The 27,610-nt window shown below is 45.3% G+C and overlaps 1 protein-coding gene across 3 annotated transcripts in view; it reads right to left on the bottom strand.

Moving 5' to 3' along the window:
• The window catches only part of RWDD3 (RWD domain containing 3), a 398,702-nt gene that overhangs the window by 238,350 nt on the left and 132,742 nt on the right, over nucleotides 1–27,610 (bottom strand). For all 3 annotated transcript variants that reach the window (XM_085601850.1, XM_085601849.1, XM_085601851.1), the window contains one exon: nucleotides 18,696–18,933. In XM_085601850.1, coding sequence (XP_085457976.1) covers nucleotides 18,696–18,783 — 88 coding nt within the window. In that variant the 5' untranslated portion in view covers nucleotides 18,784–18,933. The remainder of the gene's footprint in view (nucleotides 1–18,695; nucleotides 18,934–27,610) is intronic.

Below are 27,610 nucleotides of genomic sequence, written 5' to 3'. Positions count from 1 at the left end.
GTGACAGTAAGACTGAGAATTGTGCCACATATGATCCTAATTCTAATACGGCCCACTACTGTTATCTGGGATGCAAGTTTGGCCTGATATCAAGCAACACATACCCTTTTACTCATAACATGCCACAGACCTTTACTGCTTCAAATATTGAAAGGAAAGGGCTTCAGCAGCCAACCTCCTGCATGTTTCTGAACACCCAGTCCATAATAAAGAACAAATATGCATTTGCCGAGTTTGTTGTACAGCATGCATTAGATATTATATTCATTACGGAAACCTGGGCGGACGCTATGTCGGACCCAGATCTTAAAATTTCCTTACTGATAGGCTTTAATTAATATTGAAAGAGTCAATCGTCAGACTAAAAGAGGTGGTGGCATTGCGATTATATAGCGCAAATATCTTAAGGTTACATTTGAGCCCTTCACCCGCCTTGATTGTGAAACGCCCATGTTTAAGTTTAAACATAACAATAACAATCTTTTTAACGGCATCCTGTTATACCGCCCACCTGGACCAAGAGATACATTTATTCAAACTCTGCATGATTTTACTGAATCTTGCATGGAGTTTTGCAAATTACACTATCTAGGGTAATTTCAATTTTCATCTATTTACGTGAAAACACCGACACTGAACGCCTTGTAAACAGTCTATGTTGTTTCGATCTTATATAGATTGTAAATGTACCCACTCATCAGGCAAATCACACTCTGGATGGTGTTTTCACCAACGATCCTGCTTTGATTTTGACAAACGTTTTGCCTTTGACATGGACGGACCAGAAGGCCATATTTCTTTCACTTAAAATCCCCACAAAAAATTTGTCACAATCCACTACGGTTACTACATTAAAATTCCAACCTTGGAAGAATATTGACACCAAGGATTTAAACAATAACCTTCTCAGGTACAAACCTACCTTTGGTGTCAATATAGAAGCGGATACTACCAATTATGTAAACTTGATAGATTTAGCAGTCTCCTCATTGGCTCCAGAGAAATCAGGGGCAAGGCACAGGGAGAGACCCTCAGCACCTTGGTACTCCCAGGACATTAAAGAGTTTGAATAGAAGAGCAGACTTCAGGAACATAGATGGAGGAAGGAGTATTGTCAGGAAGAAAACATCAAATACAAACTTCTCCTTCATTTATATAAGAATTTAATTATTTCTACAAAATGTAAATATGTAGTGAGAAAATAGGCACGGCAAAATACTCCATAAGGGAGATTTTCAAAACTGTAAACTCTTTAGCGAACACTTTAGTCCTGACCAGTTCTTCTGCAATTAACTGGTTGAATTGTTTCAGGACAAAGTGAATCAGATATTCTAGGCTTTGAACACAGGTCAGAATGTCCCTAGTCTAACATTTTTAGGCCTGTTTTTTCGTCTCTAGGCAAGCAGGATGCCAATAAGGATAAGGGACAAGAATTTTTTGGGGAACTTTCTCGCAACTTAATGCATTGAAGGTTGCCAAACTTATAATCTCCACTAAGTCAGGGGCCCCTGCAGACCATTGTCCTGTCATGAGGCGAGAACCGGTGGCGCGCTGTTCGCGTCACCACAAACGCCTACCCCGCCAGACGGACTCTATGGGAACTACATTCCCCAGAACGCCCGGCGGAACACGCCCCACGTGACCCGCGTCGTGCGCGACAGAACGGATAAAGCCTACAGCGTCCAGTGGGCGGTGCCAATGATTCCTGACTGTCCCGTACAACAACCTGTTGACCCTTCGTTCCTGTTCTGCTGTCTCCGCTGACTCTTCGTTCCAGTCCTGCAGCCTTGGCCCCCTTTGCGGAACCCTCGTCCTTCCGGCCACAAACACCTTCGCTCCAGCGGTGACGGCCACGCCGGCAGCCCCCGGCTCAGGAAAGGCGTCAGAGAGACCTCCGCCCTCAACGTTCCTGACTATTGGAAAGAACCTCCAGCGCTCCTCTGCCCACGGAGTTCCGGGTTCAGAGTCGCAGCGCGAACAGGAGCGCTCCTCTGCCCACGGAGTTCCGGGTTCAGAGTTGCAGCGCGAACAGGTGCGCTCCTCTGCCCACGGAGTTCCGGGTACAGAGTCGCAGCGCCCACTCCGTTCACTGCTCTTCGGAACCGTGAGTACTGAATTGCCTTTGCCTTCAGGGAGGCGTCTTCCTTTGTTCTCTCTTCTGACCCTGATCCGTGAGCGCGCTCTGGAGCATTAAGCACTGATTTGAAAGTGCTGTCCTTTGCTCCCAGAGACACCGCGCCACTGTGACCTGAGGAACCAGTCGCTTGGGTCCGTCCTGGCTCCGCGAACGTTATCCAGTGCTCCTGTTCAACTGGGTTTCGATTCGTCCCCGGTCGTGGGGCATTCTTCTATAGAGGTTGGGAAGGTGGCAGGTGAGAGCACGACATCCGAGTAGTGGGAAGTAAGACGGGAGGGTACCAAGTATCGTGTCTCTTATGGTGTGCTTGTCTCGTTCCAGGTCCCTCTCCCCGCTGTTCCTTCCCTTCCTTCCCTCGCCCATCTGTCTCCATAGTCCGAGTGTGTCATACGTTTTCCGGACTGGGGACGGATGGGAGGTGGACCCCATTAGAGCATCAGCGCCATCCTGATGAGAGCTTCCGGCCACCGTGACATGTCCTCCTCATATTTTACATGAGGTCTCAGACACAGTATCAGTATCTCTCACGGAACTACTGAATAACATCATGATTGAAGGTCAGTTTCCAGCAGCCTGGGAAAAAGCATCTGTACTCCTGTTGATTAAAAAAAGTGTCCTTTGATCCTCAGGATGTTAAAAGTTACCGACCCATCTTGTACCTCCCTCTGCCGGGAAAGATACTGGAAAAAGCAATGAATGAGGAGATCTTGACCTTTTTAGACTCTAATCAACTTCTGGATTCTTCTCAACATGGCTTCAGGTCAAACCATTGCATGGAGTCGGCCAATGTGGCGGCTTTGGAAGAAATATGAATGGTGGTTAACATGGGAGGGATGGCGGCGTTGATTCTTCTCTATCTAGCCGCTGCCTTTGATACGGTCAACCACTCACTTCGGATATACAGCACTTGCCCATCTCAGCTCTTGTATGCAGGATAGAGAGCAAGTAATTGTTCTGGGTAAGTCTGTCTCAGATCCTTTCTCTCTTCCATGTGGTGTTCCATAGGGCTCCTCACTCAGCTCTACCCTATTTACTATTTATGTCACTCGGTTGGCCAACCTTATCCGTAGTTATGGCTTTGTAGTCCTTTCCTGAGCAGATGACACACAAATTGTGGTGTCAATAACATCAAAAGTTGAGGAAGATGGCAAAGATTTTAGGGACTGTATGGCACATATTGTGAGCTGGATGGAGAAAAATTGTCTGGAACTAAACTCAGACAAAACTGAGGTATTACTCTTTGGAAATGACACCACCTTTTGGGATTCTACTTGGTGGCTGTCAAGTTTAGGCCCACTTCCTTCCCTAGTGCAAATGGCAAGAAATCTGAGAGCTATTTTTGATAAGAAATTATCTTTCTCAGATCAGATTAATCAAGAGGCTTCCTCTGGCTTTTTTCTACTCAGAACCTTAAAACTTAAAAAAAAGTCTTTCCTTACATTCCACCAGATGTTTGAACAACTGTCATTGTGGCATTAGTCATCACAAAAATTGACTATTGTAATGCTGTATATTTAAGCTCTCAGCAAAGTTTATTACAAAAATGTCTGTCCTTTCAAAATACAGTCACAAGGCTGCTTTTGAATATTCTAAAATTTACATTGGTTTCTCAGTCCATCCGAAGCCTTCATTGGCTCCCAGTCCAGGAAAGGATACATTTTAAGGCACTGTGGGCCAGATGTACAAAAACCCGTTTGCGCCCACAAAAAACGTGTGGCCCATGTACTAATCCTATTTTGCGAGTCGGAAATCAATTTGCCACTCGCAAAATAGGATTAGCGACTCGGTATTAGGAAGGGTGTCCCTTCCTAATTGCGACTCCTGATGCTATGTATGACTGTTTTGCGACCGCAATTCCGGTCGCAAAACAGTCGCAGTTTCCCACCCGTTACAGAAGGGTGGTAAACCACTCACAAACAGGATGGGGTTCCCAAGGGACCCCTGCCCCTTTGTGAGTGGCTCTCAAAATATTTTTTAAGGCCATGCAGTGGTCTGCCCTTAAAAAATTTTACTGAAAAGTTTCATTTTTCTTTTTTAAATGAATCCTGTTTCCCTTTAAGGAAAACGGGCTACATTTTAACAGCAGTCCCAGACATGGTGGTCTGCTGACCCCAGCAGGCCACCATTCCTGCAAATGCCAGCCATTTCCAATGGGGTCGCAAATTGCGACAGCCCCATTAATATGCATGAGGCATGCAATTTGCGACCCCATTGGGAATCACAAACAGTGTCTCAGACACTGTTGTGCATCCCAATTTGCGAATTTGTGAGTCGCAAATGCGACGCAATTTGTAACTTGCAAATAGGTGGGTCGTACGTCTGGCCCCATGTGTGGTGTATAAAGCCCTCACACATCCGGGAACTGCAGCAGCGTCTGCTGAGATGGCCGACAATTAAGTACTGTCCACTTCTCCTGCGTCCCACGGAGGAATTCATCCTCCATCTAAAGTCATAGGCAAAGGCTGCACCAATGACCACATCAGCCATGAGCCACCATGCTCACTGACGAAGAAGGGTAAGTGAATCTACCTTCCCTATTCATTGCGTAGGTGTTCTGAATAAAGACCCCCACTCACACTACGGTCCTGACTCTAATGAGCAATTCTTTGCCTGAAACATTGCGACCTACAACGAGGTGCTGTGGACCAGTAATTAATCCACTCAAGCACCACTATTTCTTTTCATCATAACCCTCTCCTGAGCAATAAATATCTCTAACAGGAAAAGGAGATATTTTTAATCACTTGTCACTTTTTACAACTGCGACCACCCAGAGAGTCTCCCGCCCGGTAGAGGTTGGTTAATCACTTGGAGAACCAAACCCTCAAGTGATTACGACCCGATAATGACACTATCCACCTTCCCACATGAGTGGAGAAAAAAATTATACCGTGCACTGTGAAAGTGTGGTTGAGGGTCTCGAAACAATATACTCAAGACTCTGGTTTGTTGACACAAGTGAATCATTCCTCAATGATTGCAAGATTATTTATGCTGGAAGCAAAATGAATCTCTGCTTCTCTCCCTCTCAAATTTCCTTAGGCATAAAGCCCTCCATCAGACAGGTCCTGAGCAATTTAACAAAAAAATTATTGTGCACACACCAGGCCGTACACTTAGATCAGGTTCAGCTAAATTAGTAGTCGCTCCTAGAATAAATAAGGCGAGATGGGTCTCCAGGAGCTTTCTCTCTGTGCCTCTAAACTTTAGAATTCATTGCCCAGGATGTTGAGATCCCAATCCAATCTACTTCTTTTTTGGGAAAGGCGTAAAAACATGGCTCTTTTCTCATGTTTCTTACTAAACACCATCTGTCTTTGTCAGTGCGTTGAGAACACTTGCGCCAAGACGCCCTCAGGCATTCAAGCACTATATAAACTAGTTACTTACTTACTTAAATGAAAATCTTTCATGAGTGAATCATACAGTATTTCATTTCATGCTTCAGATTATACTTTCCTGGTCCCTATTTTGCCCATGTGTTTTATGGATGGTTGGTGTTACAAAGTAAAACGCGGACTAGGAGTCAACCCAAGTTCCATAACATTGAAGTCTTTAACACAAGTAATGAGGAGCAGGACCTATGGGAGCAAAGGAAAAGACGAGCGAGCCTGCCAGGATATTTCGCCAACTGCCAGACTCTACAATGCCTCTCCCCGCCTACAAGGTTACAACATTTTCCAGCTATCGCAACAAGAATTTTAGATTCTATTAAGGACACGGAGGCGAGGATTATGCTTCTTAATTTCTTTACTTGCTCCAACAGCAGCCAATAAAAACACAGTAAACATGTAAAAAACTACATATCCCATGAGGCTTTGAAACACGCCTCTATTAACAACCAATCAAACGTGTCCTGCATACACAAAATATCAAGGCCACATCTTGACTGCCTCTTTCTTTCTTTGTCATAAGCAGTCTCAAAAGTCCAAGAACAAAAATTAGAAACAGTTCTGACTCTCAACGGAGAGCAACATCACACGAGTCTCAAATGAGATAACTATCCACCAGGGACGCCAGCATCCTTGTCACCGAGAGAAGCAGATTCAACTCTGTTTGGAATCCATTCCTGAAAATAGAAACAAGTTTGAAAAAATATGGAACCACCAAACTGGTATCAGGGTATGGCAAAACATTATACATTTCTTGTATAATAACAACATGACAGTTGTAAATCTTACCTGTCCCAACGGGTGGGATAATCCTCGCCTCCGTGTCCGTAATAGACTCTAAAATTCTTATTGCGATAGCTGGAAAATGTTATATTCTAGGTCAGGACCGAAGACTCAGAATATGCTGGTTCGAAGCTGACCAACCACAACAGAAGAAACATGAGTAATAGGCTTATAATAAAATATTTTAACTATTGAGTCCAAAGACTCAATCTGCAGCTTTTAAAATATCTTTTAAACAAAAACCCATATTAAAAGCCTTAGAGGCCATAGCACCTCTAGTGGAATGCGCACCATACACAGAAATATTAATCCCAGCTTCAGCCATCACCCACCTGACCCAACGTGCCAGAGGGGCCGCTGAGACTGGACGAAAAGGTTTCTGGATTGTCAAGAGCAACTGATCCAGAGGGTCCAATCTGTGAACCAAAGTATGTTCCTCATACATTTTCAAGCATTTCAAAACACATAATTTCTCATTATGAGGAAAAGCGGGATACTCAACCAAACAAGACATCGTCTTAGCCCTCCTTGAGATGATGGAATAAACACCTTGGGGAGAGAAAATCCTTTCTGCCAAGTCTAAAGCATGAACATCAGACACTCTTCTACAGGAAATAAGACACAACAACATAGTAGGTTTAGCAGCTAACTGCTTTAAAGACAAGTCTTTATTGTCCGGCCAGGATTCTAACAAAGAGAGAACTTTAGAAACATCCCATAACGTAGTGTATCTGGGACGAGGCGGACGAGCAACTCTGATGCCTTTCAACAACTTACACACCAGTGGATGCATTCCCACTGGTTTCACATCAATGTGATTATGTCCGGCAGATAAAGCCAACCTGAAATTATTAACAGACCTATAAGATAGACCTGATTCAGCACATTCCGACAAAAACTTTAGTATTTCCTTTAAATGAGATCCCACAGGTTCCACCTGTCGTTGAAGGCACCAACCCATCCATCGCTTTACAGAATGCAGAATATCGCTTGCGGGTGGATGGAGCCCAAGCCTGTCGTATAAAGTCGGCAGCCGTTGACAAAAGGCCCTCAATTTGTTCATGTCTCCGGAGAGCGTCCAGACCAGGAGTGTTAGCTGGTTCTGAAGGACCAGAGGATGCGGGGAGCCCACTGGATCCTGGAGCAGCATCAGAAACATAGGTAATTGGAACGGAAGATCCGCCAACAGTTCCAAAAACGTCGGAAACCAGGTCTTCCATAAGAGTGTGACTAACACTAATGAAGTTGCCTGTCTCCGGACCTGAGCAGCTACTCTTGGAATCAACGCGAAAGGTGGAAAGGCATAATTCCTTTGAGAACCCCACTGATGGAGAAAGGCATCCGTTCCCATTGCCATCGCATCCGGTCTCCAACTATAGAACCTGGGAAGCTGAGCATTGAGGCAAGATGCAAAGAGATCTATCAGGCATGGGCCTTGAATACTCATGATTTCGAGAAACACGGAAGGATGTAGTCTCCAGTCACTGAAATCCCTCAGAAACCTGGATTTCCAGTCCGCCACCTGATTGCTCTTGCCGGGAATGTATTCTGCTTCCCTGATCTTCTGTGACAGGCAGAAGTGCCAAAATTCCCTCGCAATGTAGGGCAGAAGCCGAGATTTGGTCCCTCCTAGGCGATTGATATATTGCACCGCTGACCATTTGTCCATCCTCAGGAGGACGCAACAATTACTATTCAGAGGGGAGATCGACCTGATTGCAAACGAGCCAGCTATCAACTCTAGACAGTTGATGTGCAATTGTAACTCTTCTGCGGACCACCAACCGCCGGTGGCAAAATCTCTGCATCTTGCCCCCAGCCCCAACGACTGGCAACCGACTCGATAATAACATCGGGAGAGGCTCCGAAAATGACTTTGCCGTTCCATGCCTCCATGTGTGCTAGCCACTATTGTAGCTCCTCTTGCGAGTCTAGAGATAGAGTGATCAAATGATAGTATGAGAATTTTTTCTGTAGGTAGTGATTCTTGAGGCGTTGCAGAGCTCTGTAGTGAAGAGGCCCTGGGAAGATCGCTTGAATCGAGGAAGCAAGGAGAACTACAATCCTTGCCAGGGACCTGAGTGAGATCTACTGCTTTGACAGAGTTGCTCGAATCTCCCTCTTCATGGACTTGATCTTGGAGGTGGGGAGGAGCAACTGAGCCTTCACTGAGTCTATTTGAAAGCCTAGGATGTCTACTAATTGGAACAGGATAATCATGGATTTCTTGGATTTGATCACAAAACCCAACTCTTGCAGTAGTGATATTGTCCATTGTAAATGGGTGCCCAGTAGTGTGGTGTCTTGGGATAGAAGAAGCATGTCGTCGAGATACATGATCATGCGCACGCTCATCTCTCGAGGCCGTGAGGTCACAGGCCTCAACAGTTTGGTAAACACCCACGGTGCTGAGGAGAGGCTGAAAGGAAGGGATAGGTACCGGAACCATTGTCCCTTCCACTGAAACTGTAGATATTTCTGATGGGAGGGACAAATGGGTACTGTAAGGTAAGCATCCTTCAGATCCAGGCAGACCATCCCGTCCCCTCGAGCAATAAGTCTCTTAAAAGATGGATTCCTTCCATCTTAAAAAGGTCTGTACACTACAAAAGGGTTGAACTCCCTGAGATTTAGCACCAATCTCTTTCCTCCTCCCTTCTTTTGAACCAAGAAGACGTTGCTGCAAAAACCTCCGGGACGAAGGGTCCCACAGCAACAGCCTGCTTTGTCAAAAAGTTCTTGAAGCTCTGAATCTATAAAAGAGTGTTCTTGTAGGGAAAAAAGGGAGAGGAGCAGGGGGAGACGCCTGACAAGGGACATCGAGTAGCTCTATTTGGTACCCCTGGACAGAGTGAATTATCCATGCATCTGAAGTGATCTTTGCCCAATTGCACAGAAAATGCATTAGTCTGCCCCCCAGAGGAAGCGAAGGAAATAGAGGTGAAATTACCTGAGGATTGGGCACTGTTGTTTCTGTATCCTCTGTTGATGCCCCTGTTGTACCTGCCTCGGAAACCCCTGGATCTAGTGGGGTTAAATCTGGCCTGGTCAGGTTCCTGTGTGTATCCTCGACATCTAGGGGCGAAGCCACGCTGGGAACTTTGATGACAAGCGGCGGGTTGGAGCGTCCCCTGCCACGACCGGCCCTGCCAGAGAGGGGGTGAAACACCCTCTTGAGAGATGACTGCGACTTATCCAGTGATGTGAACGTTTTGACAAATTTCACAATTGCCCTTCTGCTAGGGGGCCTGGTTCTGCAGAAGCAAGTTCAACAAGCTGTGGGTCGATTCTCAGGAGGACAGACTTGCGCCTCTCCGAGGAAAGGGAGCAATTTGCATTACCGAGGAGGCATATAGCCCTTTGGGTCCATCCTCCCAAGACCTCTGGGTGGATAGCTGCCCCCGTCTCCTGCGCTTGAAGCGGTTACTCAAGAATCTTGGCCAATGGACCAGATATGTCCAACAACTTATCTTGACAAGCACTAAGGGCCCTGTCTATGCCCTTCTTGGGATCCTTTTGATATTTCTTGAGGAATGTCTGAATGGCCGTATCTATCTCAGGGGTCAAAGCATTCTTATTTGCAAGGTCGGGACGGGGACATTCGGATCGTAGCTGGGCTCGAACCTCCTTATCAAAGCTCTTTCACTGGTTAGCCTGCATGTATTCTGCCACCGCTGGGGCGGGAGCCCGATCCAAAGAGCGGGGATGTACAATACTGGAGGGATCAAAGGTGAAAGATGATGGTTGGATCGGGGCACGGGAATGCTTGCGCTTCTTGGCGCACTTACGGGGGCGCAATTCCTGAGAAGACTCAGTATCGGCATCAGTGTCAGTCGTGGGAATAGGAATGGCAGGGCTCGGGATAGGGGCAGGGGCTAAGGGGTCAGGAATATAGTCATGCTCTCTATCTTTCTGAAGTTTGGAGTAAACCTGAACACAGGGCCAAGGGAGACCAGGTGGCTCAGGCGGAGGGTTAGGGGAGGGGTTAGGAGTACCCTGTGGGGGGGTGGGGAGGGAAGGAGTTTCCCCTACTAACTGATCAAGATGAAGAGATATAGGCAATAAGGCAGAGGATAGGCCATTGTCTAGTCTCTGATCTAACTTCTTTTCAATAAAGGGTGTCCATGTTATCATCGTAATAAAGATCCTCGTCTTCTGCAGGACCATAGGCAGCCAGTTCTCCCTCGTAGACCTCCCAGTCTAACATCTCTAGCGAATATGGGTATATTCCAAGCCAAATCCCCAGTGGGAAGCCAAATTTTACAACCCAGACCTAGCTGTAGGAAAGGGCTTCAAATGGGAGGTAATGCTGGGGCAGAGAGGCCAAGAAGGTACCACTCCTTGAAGACTAGGACTAATGGAGGGTGATTAACTCCCCCTGCCTACGTCCAACAAGGGTTTCCAAAAATTATTATAATTCAACAAGTTTAGCAGTGGAATACGAGAAAGGGTTAAGCTCCTAGCGCTGACCAACATGCTCAAAAATGATTATATGCCCTGGTACCAGCCTGCAACTGCCGAGCTGCTCTCCTGGAGTGAGGCGTCTGCCAGCATGTGATTGGGATGCCTGCGAGCGCGTGCTCAGATGCGTGTAGGCTCCTGTGACCACCGACTCACGCAGCCCGATCGGGCTCCAGTGCGCGTCCTCTCTTCCTGGGGGGGAGCTAGACACAGCCGGTAGCGCGAGGAGCGTGCCGACACACCGAGTTCACCGCTCGCATCCGCGAGTTGAAACCAGGACTTTAAGGCCAATAAAGTAATAAAAGGATGAGCGAAAACCTAAGGGAAGCGCAAAACGCTGTGGAAGAGAACAAACACTTAAAACAGTATCGCGCGCGAAGCGCAGTGCGAAAGTGTTATTGTACGCTACAGAGCACAAACATATGGCATCAATATGATTTATAATATAAACTAAATACTGCTAAATTAGCACAATAAGTTATCATGTAACCATAAGCAAAATAGCAAGGCATTTATCTTGACTGTGGAGCAGCAAAGAAAGAGGCAGTCAAGATGGCGCCTCGCTCTTTTGTGTATGCATGACACGTTTGATTGGTTGTTAATAGAGGCGTGGTTCAAAGCCTCATGGGATGTGTGGTTTTTTACATGTTTACTGTGTTTTTATTGGCTGCTGTTGGAGCAAGTAAAGAAATTGAGAAGCATAATCTGAGCCTTCGGTCCTGCCATAGAATCCACCCATTACACCAACATTTCAGCAATAAAACAGCTACTGCATGAGCAGCATTGCACATTCCACTGCACTCAACGCCACATGCCTTCCACCAACAAAACAAGAAATTACAGAAGTCAAAAACAATACTAATAAAATGAAAAGAAGAGAAGAGAAAAAATACATTAATGAAATGAAATGAAAATTCAATTTGTATAGCGCATGGCTACCCTAAGGCCTCCCAGCGCTGATTGATAGAAGGACAGAAAAGCAAAAACCGTGATGTTAAGGAAGCGTCTTGAAAAGATGGGTTTTCAAGAGCTTCCGGAAGGCTAGAAGATTATTGTTCTCTCGTAGGATAAGAGAGAGAGTGTTCCAGATTTTTGCGGCATTAAACGAGAATGAGCGTCCACCCCATCTCGATCTTCGTATTTTCTTGGGGGTGGCCAGATATAGGGAATTGGAGCGCAGGGTTCTGTGAGGAAGATAAGGGGTGACAAGGGAATGAGTAATAGCCGGACCAGTCTTCCAGATGGCTTTGTGGGCCAGGCACATAGCTTTGAACTGTATCCTGGCTGGAATAGGAAGCCAATGGAGACTCCTCAGTGTTGGTTTTGCAGACTGCCACCGGGGCGTCTGGAAAAGCAGGCGGGCTGCACAGTTTTGCGTTACTTGCAGTTTGTGAATGGTGAGTTGAGGAGCTCCAAGGTATAGGGTTTTCCCATAATCAAGGCGAGAAAGTATAAGGGCCTGTACCATAATTCTTCTCGCTTGAAAGGGGAGGAGGGGGATGATTTTTCAAAACATTCTCATCAGTCCATAGCAGGTGGCTGAGAGCTTGGTTGCCTGGTGGTTAAAATCAAGAGAGCTATCAAGCCACATGCCGAGGCTCTTAATCTGTGTCTTTGGAGGAGGAGCAGGGCCCATAAAAAACGGCCACCAAAGGACGGGGACAGAAGATGACGGATTACCCAGGAACATGATCTCCGTTTTGTCCCCGTTGAGCCTGAGGCAGGAGAGTTCCATCCACTCGGCCACCGCCTTTAGGCAAGGACCTAGGGTGTTAGGCGACCCCTCAGACTGAATTAGTGCTACCACTAACTGAGTGTCGTCTGCATAGGTGATGATCCTAATGCCGAATGGATGAACAACCTCCGCCAAAGGGCTCATGTAGATATTAAAAAGCGTGGGGCTCAGGGCAGAGCCCTGTGGAACCCCACAGCTGAGAGGTAGCCGGGAGGATACCACATCTCCCTCAAAGACTTGGAAGAAGCGGTCACTGAGAATGTAAATGTAAATGTGCTTGTACTTATATAGCCCACAGCTACCCCGGTTCAGGGTTTCCCGGCGCTGTACTCATACCGCTAGGGAACCCTTCCTGGCTTTTTCCCTGTGAAATGTCCACTCCTGGGCATCCCCAGGGTGAAGCCAGGCATCCCAGCGCTGTCGGGGCCATTGTGGAGATTAAGCAAGCTATTGCCCAGAGTTGCAGCGTGGGACCCATGATTAGAATAGGCACTGAGGCGAGAATATCCGGTCCGCGGAATTTATAGCCCGAGACCCTGCCGCGACGGGAATCGAACCCTGGTCCCAGACCAGTGCTCTGCATCGAGGTCTGCCGCTCTAACCATTGAGCCACACTTCTCCACAGAAAAGATTGGAACCAGGTCAGTGCCGTAACTGACACTCCCATACTTGTAAGTCGATGGGCCAAGATGTTATGGTTAACAGTGTCAAACGCGGCACTGAGGTCCAGGAGGATGATTTCAGCAGTTTCTTCCTGGTCTAGCAATCTCCTCGCCTCCTCCGTCACCGCGAGCAGGGCCGTTTCTGTCCCATGCTGAGGACGAAAGCCTGTCTGAGAATCACATAATAGGTTGTTGGATTCGAGATAATCAACCAGTATGGTGTTGATGTGTTTCTCAATCAGCTAACTCAGCCAGGGGAGGAGGGAGATTGGGCGATAGTTGGCTAGATTGGACTGGTCCAAGCTGGGTTTCTTCAAGAGGGCCCTGACCATCGTGCATTTCCATGCTGTAGGGACCATACCAGAAGTGATCGAGGAATTCAGAACATCAAGAATAACTGGGCGAGTGGAGTTGATGACCAAGGTAAGGTGTTGCGGGGGAGCAGGATCCAATGGGGAGCCTGAGGTTACTTTGGAGATGACTAGATCCAGTGAGTCATCATCTAGGGGGGAGAATTGCTCTAATGAACATTTGGATATGGGAGTGGAACTACTTGTTACGATCGCCATGGACTTGGGTATTGTGATAGGGAAGGATGAATAAATGTTTTGGATTTTTTGATAGAAAACAACTGCCAGGTCATTGCATCGTGTGAGTGCTCCTTCTGTTGTTGGGGGTTTTGGGGAAAGGGTGACAAGAGATTTCACGATACGGAAGATCTCCTTAGGTGAGTTAACTGCTGTATTTATTTTCTCTTCATAGAACACAGTTTAAGCAGTTTTAATTTCTGATTTATATAGCCTGATTGCTTTCCTATATTCCGCTTTCCTAATCTCTGAGAAATTCTGTCTCCAACTTCTCTCTAATCTTCGACATGATTGCTTCAGGTCCCTCAATTTGGGGGAGAACCATGGAGCCATTTTCTGTCTGTTTTTTGTGTGGATGGGTTCATTGGGGAGAACTAGGTCGAGGGAGCTTTGGATCCATGCATTAAAGTTGCTACTGGCCAGGTTGGGATTAGGATCCCTAGGCGGTCTTGTGTTTTCAAGAGCTACCGACCAACGGTTAGGGGAGAGACTAGACCATTTCCTTACCAGGGTCGGTATTGCTTTCTGGGATGGCGGTGGCACGAAAGTGTCCCAAATTAAAGGGATTAAAAAGTGATCCGTTCAAGGGAGTGGGGTAGGGGTCCCTGCGACCAAATTGTCCAGATTGCTGAATACATGATCAAGAAGATGACCCTTAATATGTGCAGAGGTGAATCCTTTTTGTTTAAGTTGGATCGCCAAAAGACTCGATAGTAGTTCACTAGCTACGGGATTAGAGGGGTCATCTAGATGAATATTGAAGTCACCAAGCACCGTAAAATTAGCTGGAACCAGTGCTAAATTGGCGACTAAAGTAGAGAGATTAGAAAAAAATTGCCCTGGGGTTCCCGGGGGGGGGGGGGGGGGGGGGGGCAATAAATCAGCAGACCCAAAAAGGTGCTCGTTGTCAAGAACTCCAAGGAAAAGGCCATACTTTCACAGTCTGATAGCGTAGTTATTGTAGTTCGGCAGTTAAAAGTCTCTTTGAATTTAATGGCCAGACCTCCGCCACTGCCAGATGTGCGATCGGCTCTGCGTATTGAGTAACCCTGGGGGAGGGCTTGAATAACAGCAGGGTCAGTTTCAATCTGGAGTCAGGTCTCTGTTAAGAAAAGAGCATCTGGCTTAAGCTCCTCTAATAGTAAAGCTATTTCAGCAGAATGTTTAGACAGCGATCTGCAGTTTACGAGAAACATCCTTAGTGGTGTGCTTGTATGGGGCTTAAAATGTTTGTGAGGCGTAACCTTAAAATTACAGCGTGGGCAGTGGGAGGGGTTGTTAGCAGCGTTCAAAGAATGTAAACAGTTGGGGTTAGTATCTCCTCTCAGCTCCAGCAGGAAATGCGAACTGCAAGTTGTAGAATTTCCAATAAAATGGCCAGGGGTTGTGGCCCCTGGGCCCGGTCAGGCGAGGACGGGCGCAGATGGGCTTGCCGAGAGATAGTACTCTCCTTATTTCTACTGGCTATTATTGACTCGGGTACTGAGTCTATCACTGCAGTTATCCATGCGAACAGAAGGCTTTCCCAAGTCCTGGATTTGACATCCCCAACTCAGCCCCAGGTGCTCTGGTTGCTTGAATGCTTTGGCATCCAGGGCATCACCCTGTATCACAGTCACGATTAGACAAATTAGTTAATTGCCCATCTGTATCTATGAAAATGAAAATTCTGCTCAAATTCCAAATTCATCTACTTTCAACAATCACAGCTCCATGAATATCTGAATAAGCATAATAGGATCCAGCCACTTCGTATTCAAATTGTCCCTTCCTCTCCTCCACGACATATATCTACCCATCTTTGTTTTATACTTATCAACCTTCCTATGAACTCATTCATAAACAGTTCAATCAGAACCCACAAAATCAGTGTAGAATTAACTTGTTCTTTCAACTGCCAACTTTGTAGACATGGAACTGGTTTCCAACCTCTCCAAAGCTCAAAAGGAGGACAACAGGACACACAGTTAAGCATAGTTCTGTATGAGAGCAAAACAGTTTTCACAGACTGTAATTAGCCTTTTGGGATGCATCAAGCACAAAGCCATTCGCAAAATAAGAAAATCGCAAAATTTGCGATTACCTATTTTGCGAATGCAGTTAGGGAATCGCAAATTGCGATTCCCTAAATGCAATGCAAGAAGCATTCTCAGAATGCGACTTTGCATTAAGGAATCGCAAATTACCATCACTTTCAAATTGTTGGTAATTTCCGATTCCTTAGAAAAATGCACAAAATTGCATTTTTCTAAGTGCTATGTGGGACACACACATCATGCCTCAGGGCATGTGTGTGCACCACATGTGCACACATGCCAATTTTGGGGCTGCATCAGGGTGGCCTTTTCGCCTTTGGCACCCTTGAAATTGCATTCGCAATTTGCGATTACTTATTTGGTAATCGCAAATTGCGAATGGTTTCCCATTCATTCCTATGGGCCTCTAGGTCCATAGGAATTAACGGGAAAGCATTGCCAATTCGCGATTCGCTCTTAGGGAATGTGTTGGAATCGCAATTTTTTGTGTGATTCCTACATGCATAAGGAATTGCGAGTCCTTCATAGCGATCCCTTAAAAATCGCTACTAAGGAATATCAATTCCTTACATTGATGCATGTACCCCTAAGTCTACAGCATGAACATTCTTCATCACGGCGCATTAAAGGACCAGCCTCCCAACTTCCTTCAAGGACCCATAGGCAAATCAACATGCATTATAATTGCTAGGCATGGCTTGACAGATTTATCACTTGTGTTGCAAAGAGCACAATGTAGAACCCACCTATCCAGATCTGGTCAAAAGAAATGCTCACAAATACACATTTTCATGTAGGACATTACTACATATCAAAATGACCCTCATAATTGTTCTTCTCTATGTGGAAGGGGTACCAAATTGCCATTTTGACATGTCCGTTCTCAATAGCCCTTCCCAAACGACTTTAATTCTCTGAAAGTTTCTGTTCATCAGGGCAACTGTGGGCGATAAAATCCTTTATTGTCTGGAGGGTAGTCTTCTGCTTAGCAGGTTCACAATCTTGTCAGATAACTCCCAGGTACCCCAATATCACACAAAAAGGGAATGCCACGTCACACTGCTATTCGTTCTTATGCATTCCTAACACTGGTAAGAGATGGCCAGACCGACAGTCAGAGTCAAGATGGGGTTTTCCATGGACATGTTCCATATCAGATTTATAAGCTTTATGTTTGACAACTAATCTGCCCACCCTAGCCATAAGGACTCTCCCACCAACCTGTGATAACATTCTCACAAGGTGCTTATGACGAATGATGAACCAGGATCTCCACAGAAACAGTCAAAGATGCTCAGTCAACTAGGTGCACTCAAGTAGTTCCCTCTCTATTACTGATGAAATTCTCTCAGACTCATGTAAAGTTTTGGAACCATAAGCGACCAAGCTCTCACATTCTCCTTCTCGTTGCAGTAACACTAGGAGTAAGCCCCGGTTAACCTATAGGTCAGTCTTTAATACAAGTAAAGGCTCAACAGTAGCAACAGGAAAGAGAATCAAGTCTGCCAGAACCTTCCCCAAGCGCCATACACTCCACACCCCCACCAAGGTTCCACCCTTCACACCAACATGCCAACACTCAATCACCCAATGCACAAGCAGCATTACATATGCCACTCCTTTCAACAATACAGCTGAGACTACTGACCATCAATGTATTCTTCATTAGATTGGAGATGTGTATTTATCTCCTATATTCTTGATCCCAATGAAACAGGCAATAATTTCTTCATGAACAGCGCCAGGACCACTTTTCCCAGCTGTCTGCATATGGCTTTCACAGTCAGCCCTTACTATGGCATAAAGGTGTAATTCCCCACAAGAAGTAAATTCTTTGTTTAAATATCTCAAATTCATTGCATTACAACACCTTTAAAGACCATAAAAAGCAGCAGATGTTTCTTAAACTGAAGGACATCGCATACCCACACTATACATAGGGAACATTTAAAGTGAAATGTATGCAGTGGCAATAAATCAAAGTGACCAATGAGAAATTAAATCTATACCTTTCTCCAGTTCAAGAATCCATATATCCCCTTGATTTATACACAATAAACCATAAACATAAATATTTTGAAAAATGCAAATGTGGAGCTATGCAATAACAAGCATTGGCATAGCCAATAGGTCTCGCCTTTGGGACCTTATAAGTGTTTAGACATGCAACAGTTGCATAACTAACTACTTATAAGGTCCCAAAAGCGAGACCTATTGGCTATGCCAAGCGGCCCTGCGTCCGCGAAAGTGATCGCGATCAAACATCAAAGCGGCAGCAAAAGTGAAAGTAATCGCGGTCAAGCGCGGCGCGCGCGCCCGCGCACATGCACTGTAGCTCTAGGCTGGCCTGGTAGCACTTTTTGGAGCCCTCTCAATAAGTCTCGCCAGACCAGCGCATGCGCTGGGTCAGGCGAGACCTAAAAAATGACAAAACATATAGCCCATGTTGCATTGGCAACAGTGCCATAATAAGAGAGAGAAAGGAAAATGGGGAAAAAGTAATTTTTGGATCAAGAATTGAACAGGTATTATAACATTCATGAACAACTAAGACAGACAGGGTGAGTATTCATGCTCTTTACTAGAAACAAAACTAATTTTGCTGCACAGACCCAAAAGTACTGTTCAACTGCGCCAGGATGGATGGTGAGGTGCAAATGCACTGACCACCTGAAAGGGCAGCGATGAACACACAGTGCACAGGTAATGTGTGGTTGTCACTAAGATGCTGCCATCTTTGAGCCCTGTAATGCATCCTTTACCTTTTACTACCATACAAAAATAAATCACACCATAATGTTGTGACTGTTTTAACACAATTACCGCATAGATATCTCTCTTGCACAGAAGTTGTGCTTAGATATAATCCACAAAGGATACTGTTTAGATGCTGATCATTTACCTGAGGCTTCTAGTAGCTCAAACTCATCCTGCTCACAGTAAATGGCAGCCAGCACTGATACTTCCTCCAGAGCCACAGACTCCGACATTGCTGAAGAGGCAGCTTGGCAACACGTTTCCACCCAGGAGCTGTTACCGAAATGTTTTTTTACACTATGGATGACAGAGGAATCCTGAGTGTGGCACTGTCAAGGGTTTGTGTCCATCAGCCTGTCGCAGGAGTCTGCCAACAATAAGTTCTAAAACGCACCAGAAGAAAGACCAAATTAAAAGCAATGCATGGGTTGATAAGTCTCATATAAAGTTAAGAGATTTCTGATTATTGGAGTTATGCACGTCTGAATCGGTGTTTGCAATGCAAACTCACATAAACATCTACTCATATTTTAGTGATGTGTACAGTAAATCCCTTTGGGTATTAATCAAAGTAACCATAACACACAGACTCGACTTATGGGCAATAGCAATACAAATTCGGGACATGTTTCGGTCTTGGGTACCTCTTATATCACCAGGATTTACAAGATCTGAACAGTTAATAGATGGAGTCATGGAACACACCATTTGAGGTCTCATCCTCCCATAAACTGGTAAGAACCTGCTACTTACAAAACGGTACTGACTGTCAGCATTCCTCCACTTCGATGCTAAACAGTGCCTTAAAAGTCCATTAATATCTCAAGCCTCACCTATGCTAATGCAGTGTGCCATGCTTCCAATAGCATGTCCAATTCCACAATTCCTCCTCCACAGCATACACAGACGCTTTAACACGCCAATTTAGAAGTGCTGTACTTAAGATTTCCTGAAGAGTCTATCAGTGTGAGATGTTGGCATTGTAGTGGTGATGGTGGGTGAGTTGAAAATGTTTTTGAGGGATCTAGAGTTTGCTGTTACCAGTTGTGATCTTTGTTGTCAGTTTCCTGCTTTCAGCACAGCTTTGAAACAGAGCACAGACATCCACCTTTGGTACAGAAAAAATAATCAACTTGATCTTGGGTGTATTCTGTCGCACCTATTTACTGGGTATTGTATCTCTTCTAGATCCACTGATAAATATACTCTCTTGCTCGTTCGTACTTTAAATTTTCAGGTGTTCAATTCTCTTGCTGAAAATGTTTGCCGTCATCTCGTTTCTGATAAACTGTCATAACAATTTGAAATTTCTTCTCACTCTCGAAGTGTCTTTAATCTAAGCGACTGTGTTTTAATATTGCCTTCAACTACTTTATTATCATGTTGTTTTATCCAAAATATAGGTTTCTGCTATGTACCTTCCTGCCATTGCAGAAATAATATGCGACCCTTTCACTTTTCCAATTGAATCGCTATTCTGTGTTGGTTCAATGATGTATCTAATTACTCAAAGTCTCAAGCAAGGCATCTATTGAGAAACGGAAAACAGCCTTTGAGAAAAAGGAAACTATAATAATGATGCCTCCTAACATACAGGACATGTGGCAAACAGGCTATTGGTGAATCAAACAATTGGTGATACATAATTCAAACAAATAAGAATGAAAGACCGAGATGGCCTCGCAGAGATTGGAAACTGTGAGATAAAGAGATCTCGGCTGCATATGTTCAATCTGCTCCAATTCCAAGGACAAGACTAGCTAAATAGTATCCCAGGATTTGGAAATTTTTGCCTCGAGCAGCTCTGGTGTGCTCTGCTCTCCGAGACAAATAACCTGTACATGCAAACAAACATTTCTGAAGTGTTAATGTTTCCACCAAACTGTTAGTGGTTAAATTGTCCAGTGTATGAATGAGGCATTTTCTTTTGGCCTCATCTAAATGTTCTTGCAGTAGTGTATGCTCCAAATTGTTGTACGCCAGCCAGTTGTTGTTAGTTCTTTTTTTTTATCTCTACAGTTGTATACAGGACAGTATACATCATGATAACTGTAAACAGCTAATAAATTCAGGAGGTGTTAATGACTGATGTGTTGATCGATTCATGTGCCAACTTTGTCTCAAAGGCTTTGAGGCACTGCAATGCTTGCCCTACCTGATATTTCCATATAGATTAAGTGGATTAGATAAAAACTTAGGGGTCATTACATTATTTTGTACAACTTGGAACAGGTTACCTTTTTCAGAATAAATGAACCAGTTAAACCGTTTTCCAAGTCTAAAGGAAGGGTGGTATTGGGAAGATGGACACGTTGGGCAATGTATGTTATGTTTACAGAACATGTTTCTCCCACCTTCCTAAGTGAGATCACAGGGTTAAAACGAATAGAAACTACAGACAGCTGCCTGCTCATCACCAACTGCCCCAAAAATGTGTGGCATCATAAGCGAGAGCAGCTGCGGAAATATACAATGTCAACAATGTCAGTTTACAGAGAAGTTTTCTGCTGAACCGATAGATTTCCTGCACTTGCATTTACTACTGATTAAAAGAGAATTCCTCAGAGAAAACTCAGTTCGCACTAGGCATAGAATAATTTCCATAGACCATAAATATTTGAAAATAAAAAGTGAATTCTATTAAAACGAAGAAATATCCATGTAACTTCCAAATAGTCTTTATTATACACCCATCAGACAGTGCAGGACCACACAGGTGGACGCTCCAGCTGAAAACCACCAGTTCCAGCCGTCCGTTCTCAAGGTGACATAGTGTTGTGTTTACCTCTTATTGTCCTCGGGACTCGCCATGCGCAACCTTCCGCCGCGAGCCCCCGCCCAGGGTTCCATGACGTTTCCTCGTTCTATTCTGGAACCTTGAGCGAGGGTGACGGTTGGAGGGACAGTTGAAGATTTCACCGTAGACTATCAGACGCCTCTCGGTGTCAGGGCTTACTTGGAATAAACTTCATTCTAACTTTACCTGCTTCCGAGATCTTCATCATTACAAATTGGCGACGAGCGCCCTGGCACCACTGCGGACCTGCATGTGGGTGTGTGTCTCGCACACTCCTGGTTTTGTCAGGATCTTCGTGGACCTTCAAAAAGGCGTCGAGTTCTGCCACGTTGTTGCCGTTCCGGTTTATGATTCACGGTGAGATCCATGCTGATTTGTATTGTGGCGCTCTCCCGCTTGAACTTAAAGTTTATATTTGAGGACGCCACTAGTCTCCGTTTTTGTGCGCTAAGTTTCCCTCTGCGCTCTGCTTCTGATGGGACGTTGCCTTCACCATTTCCTGGCGGTTCCCCTCATTGCGACGAAAGCGCTTCACCTCAGTGATCCTTCAGCGTTTGCGCACACACCGCGTCACTGGAACGCATTAGTGGCCATTTTAAATTGGGCTCGCACTTGGAACCTCAGCGGCCATTTTAAGAGTGACCTGCACGCAATTTATGTGCTTCACCTGCTAGTTCCTTCACAGTGACGCGCACACTTGAGTTGAGTTGAAGTGAACTTAAGAAATTAACGCGCACACTGCCTGCTGCCATCCTAGTGTGGTTTCTCCCCTCATTTGTGATTGGATGGTTTTCTTTATGAAGGAAAAGAACTTACAGGAATTTTTTTTTTCGGATTCCTGCACCATTATTACCACGGTCTACTCTTCAGTGATGCACACACTACTTTGTGCATCTTTATAATAATTACTACAGTTTCTTTGCACATGTACATTGTTTTGCCTTACTTTATTCCACCTTCCTCTCATCTACGCACGTTCGCAAATTTTATTTTCTTCTCTATTTTCATAATTCCTTCTTGTTCTACTTATACACTCTTCTCTTCTCATTATTTTATTTATTTCCGTCTCTTCTTTCTTTCTTCTCCTTTTCTCTCTTCCTTTCGTCCTTTCCATTCTTTTCATGGCTTCAGGCAACATTTGGAACCTTTCTCCACCTCAACCCTTCATTCCTGCGCCAGGTGATTCGTCTCTTAAATGGGAAGATTGGCGAGAATACTTCGAAAATTACATCTCTACTTTTGAAGAGGAAGGTGAGGAACTAACTCCAGAAAGAAAGAAAAAAATCTTGCTGCACTGCGTAGGAGCAAAGACTATGAAAATGTATAACCGCATTAATAAAAAAATAAGAGCTGAAGGTGAAGAACCGGGAATTTAATCCCAGCGGCGCAGGGGACACGCCCTCAGTCTTCGGGTTCACCTGTCTTAGAGTACAGAGACACGGGATTCTTCTGCTGACATCAAAGATCATATTTATTAGCTGCAGCCAGTAACAGAGATCCTAGAAGTACAACACGGTGTATGTTCTCAGGAGACTGCTCAACCAAAAGGAGTGGAGCATCGTCTTTTATGCCAAAAACCACGTTCCTGGCTAGCATCAATTACTTACAGGTTTGACCAATCAGAGGATGACATTTACAGAGGCATCAGATAACGACAAACCCACTTTCAGTTAACCAGCCCACCATCAATGACAGGGCAAAAATCCAGCATTCTTGCTCGAACAGGCTGGACGAACCCGTCATAAAAGACCTTAACCCAAATCAATAATTAGCTCATAAGGCCATAAAAGGGAAGGAGCAGAAACAGATGAGAGGCAAGATAGAGGGGTGTGTGCGTGTACCACAGGGTCAATAATGTCCTGCTCTTTGATCACTATCTGACTAGCTGCTTAACAAGGGCCTGGCTTAACAAGTTTTGGCCTCGGGCAACAGGGTCAGTTGACTCAGGTCAAATAGAAGTCAACACGCACTCAAGCTAAAGGGTATGCGTCCCCCCTGGAGGCTTGCTTGGCCAGTCATTTCTTGTTCATTTGCCTAGGTGAGGGCAACCACAAAATGGCGGATGTGCACAAAATGAAACCCAAGGGTACCGACTAGATCGTCCAATGCACAGTCAAAATCTTGGTGTAGAATGATGAAAATGCTCATGCATACCGCACTTGTCATTCGCGGTTCGCTGATACCAAGATCATCAGGATATGACGACCTTCATTGAACGGGTTCAGAATTCACGGAACCACAGACCCTCCTTTTGCCCGTACATAGGCAATAACCTAAACTCACGTCAATCTGAATCCAGGTCTATGTTCACCAGATCATTGAGATGTTGCTGTAGCATCATCCTGGTACTTAGTAACTCTCTTTGGACAGGTCTCCTCGAGCACGAGGTAGCAAAAAGGCCACATATTACGGGAGCACACTGTACACAAAGACAGAACAGGAAGAGGGTAGCTAATACCATCCCAATGACCATCAGGATCTTCCATCCCCAAGTGGATAACAACCCCCAGAACCATTCCATAAACGACCAATCTCCTTCGTCCACATGTATGGACTCGGAGATCTTATGTAACTTGGAGATGGCTTGGAAAACTGTTGGAGCGTTATCTGGAAAGAAAACACAACAGCACGATTGGATCAATTTACAGACCCCCCCTCTATCTGCAAGTATGACATCCAACGCAACTCTGTTCTGAAGGGTCATAAGGCGATCCGACTGGAGCTCAGCAGTCAAGTTACTAAGGGCGCCAGCAGTTTCGACTATGGTGGACTCAACCACTCTCGTCAATTGCCGTATGTTCCTGCTGTTAACCATAGGTCCCCAAAACGGCAGAAAACCCTTCACGGAATCTCCCAATTCTTGTCCTGCGGTATTTTCCTTACTGAAGACACCTCTAACGACTCTCATTTTGTGGTAATCTGCCGCAGCTGTAAATGTAGGAGGCAACAAGAACGAGACAAAACATGTGCCCGAGAAATCAGGGGGCAACCATGTATATGCTCTGTCATGGCAAATGAAGTAGGTACCCTTAGCTGCTAAAAACAATGGGGAAGTCTGGGACGCAAAAACATATGTCACAGTGCAAACACTCTTCCCTAGCTGAGCTCTAGGATTCTCGCCATTTCCTTGCAGACAGTAATGACCCGATGGGGTACTATCCAGATCAGGGAGGATCTCTTCGCTCGCTTGTTCCCACTCAGACTAACTCCATATCCAGTGACGTTCCATCCAATATACGCTAGTGTCTCATCTCTCGGGATAGCCTCATAAGAGCTCATTTCTCTAATCATGTCGACTATTCCCTTGACCAGAGCACTATTCTTCGGGCTATCTTTCAGAGAACGTAGGGGGTTAACTTCACGGGCATAAATGAACATTGTTCTGTATGCCCACACAGAACCATTGTAGCTAAATGGCAGGACCAGGTAAGGAATACCTTTCTCGGCAGTATGGGGCATAAGGCCACACACCCAACAATTAGTTGTGTTCACTACTAGCTGGTGTTGGTGCAGAAGCTGAACAAAGGAATTATTAGCGAATTCCATTCTCCTAATGGACTCATGTTCAGGCAGAGGGTGAAAAGAATGCGAAGGAACAGTAGGAGGAGGCATAGGTTGTGTAGTGGGCATGAATGTCGTTTGAATAGAGAATGTAACATATCCAATTAAAAACATTATTAAACTTAACAGTATAAACAGACATAATATTAAAAAACGTTTTCTACTCATTATTATACACATTTTACTCTTGAAGCTCATTCTTTTAGTAGGTCTCTCCATCTCGAAAAACTCCATCCTCTAATCATGCTGCTCGCGGCGGATGGGTGTTCTGCGCTAAGGAATGCGCCTGTCGGTCCAGGGAACGTCCTGAGACCAACCAGAACCGTTGACCTAACGTCTTCGGCTTGCACTCCAAGGACTTGGCACCGCGACCCTACAGCTGAACCCGGATGGTGGTTCGAAAAACAAAAATCAAAAAATAGTTTCTCGGAGGGGAGCCAACCAAAAGAATAGCAAAGAAGGGACTCAGTTTGTTATTCGTCCCACGACTCTCGGTCGCAAGTTATAGCGCTCTTTACCAGGCAATGTCTGTTCTCGGAAGAGTAACTCGGGTTCAAAAGTGTTCAAATGATTTGATGGAGGTACAACTTCTTGGAGAAGTTCGTCGCTCTCTGGCTCAATGTTTGTTCCAATCAAACGGGCATCGCTGAAAGGCAGAAAACGAGGCACGGTCTCAGTCTCAGAATAAGGAAGTCCTTTTTGGACCCACCGGTCGTACGGCAGAGGCAAAGGGACCCTCTTACAATGTACGCCGTGAATCCAGTTCTTTTTACCGTGCACTCGTACCGCAGAACGGGTGGACAATAACACAAGATACGGTCCTATCCAGCGGGGCTGCTCGTTCCGGGTTCGCTGAAAGTTCTTCACGAGCACCCACGCGCCAGGTTCAATGGTGTGCCCTGGATCTTCAGAAACCTGTGGCAAAGTATCATGAACCTAGAAATGCAGAACACGCAATTTAGCCGTCAATTCGTACAGGTAGTCAAGCAATACAGGGTGTTCTATCTCACTAAATTTTGTCGGCCGCGGCACTCCCCAAATATTTGCCGGGCGACCAAACACAACCTCATAAGGACTCAGATCCATTCGCGAATGCACAGTCATTCTTGTGGACAGAAGGGCTAACAGCAAAGCATCAGGCCATTGTAGACCAGAGCTCGCTTGAATTTTGGCCAATTTCAATTTTAACGTGCCATTGTAGCACTAAACTAGACCAGCTGACTGGGGATGATTAGCAGCGTGGAGCTTCTGCCGGATTCCTAACCCAACACACACTCTCTTCATCACTTGACCCACAAATTCACTCCCATTGTCACTCCAGACCACTCTCGGCAAACCAAACCTAGGGAAAAATTCCTTAATAAGGGCTTTAGCTGTGGACAAGGCAGTGTTGTCCTTCAGAGGGTAGGCTTCCACCCATCTAGAAAAAGAGCAAACAACCACTAAGACATACTTCAGGTTGTTGCACCTCTCCATGTGGATGAAATCTAGCTGCAAAGCCTCAAACGGATACGTGGGGGGAGCAAAATGACCAGCTGGAGTTGGAGTTCCCTTACCAGGATTGTACATCAAACAAACCATACAGTTCTTGACCAAATTCTCTGCACACTTAGGAATGCCAGCATTTTGCCATACTGGGGCCAATGACTTACAAATCCCTTTCACACTAATATGAGCCATCCCATGTGCCATGGTAACCACTGGAAGTACATACGCGTCAGGCAACAACCATCGCTGATGCTCTGACAACTCAACCCAACAACCATTCGAATCCAATTTACCCTTGCTTTCTCTCCATTCATTCAACTCTTTCTCTGTAGCTTCAGCTTGGATGGATTTCACACTCTCAATTGTATCTTCACACATACTCCTATCTGGAATCCATCTCGCTGGACCCGCAACATACATTCGACTCATCACATCTCTCGCAGTCTCTTTCGCGACTTCATCTGCAAACGCATTACCACGACCAACATCATCCGTGACTTTCTTATGCGCACTGCATTTCACGATCGCAACTTGCAACGCCAAAGTAAGAGATTCAAGAAGTTCATTCACCAATCGACCATTTTGGATCTTGGTCCCATGCGAAGTCAGAAACCCACGTTCTCTCCACAATCGTCCAAAACTAAAAGCAACACTGAACGCATACTGGCTGTCAGTGTACACAGTCACTCTTTTCCCTTTCGACAACACACTCGCTCTTGTCAATGCAATCAATTCTGCCGCTTGTGCGGAGTTGTGTGGGATACGAGCAGCATCAACAATCGTATGCAAAGTCGTAACCGCATATGCCACAGTCGTATCACCGTTCAGAAGTTTAAAACATGAACCATTAACCTATAGAGTACCATCACATTCTGCAAGGGGAGTGTCCCTAAGGTCTATCCTCCCTTTCGTTTCTTCCTCAGTCCTGAGGAAACAATCATGCTGTTCTGTATCATTTGTCTCAGTTGAAATCGGCAACAACGTGGCTGGGTTCAACGTGTTGCATTTTTTTATATGTACATGACTTGCTAACAAGGTCAATTCGTAACCTGACAACCGGGCACTAGTTAAATGCTGTGTCTTGGTACGGTTCAACAAGGGATCCACTGCATGTGGAACCATCACAGTCAGTGTATTGTTCATCACCAAACCAGCAGACTGTCGGATTGAAACAGCCGCTGCCGCTGTAGTTCTCAAGCAACTCGGCAATGCTC

Source organism: Triturus cristatus, chromosome 4_2, assembly GCF_964204655.1.
Source record: "Triturus cristatus chromosome 4_2, aTriCri1.1, whole genome shotgun sequence".
Classification (NCBI taxonomy): domain Eukaryota; kingdom Metazoa; phylum Chordata; class Amphibia; order Caudata; family Salamandridae; genus Triturus; species Triturus cristatus.
Note: the sequence above shows the minus strand (reverse complement) of the source record. Positions and strands in the feature narration are given on the sequence as shown.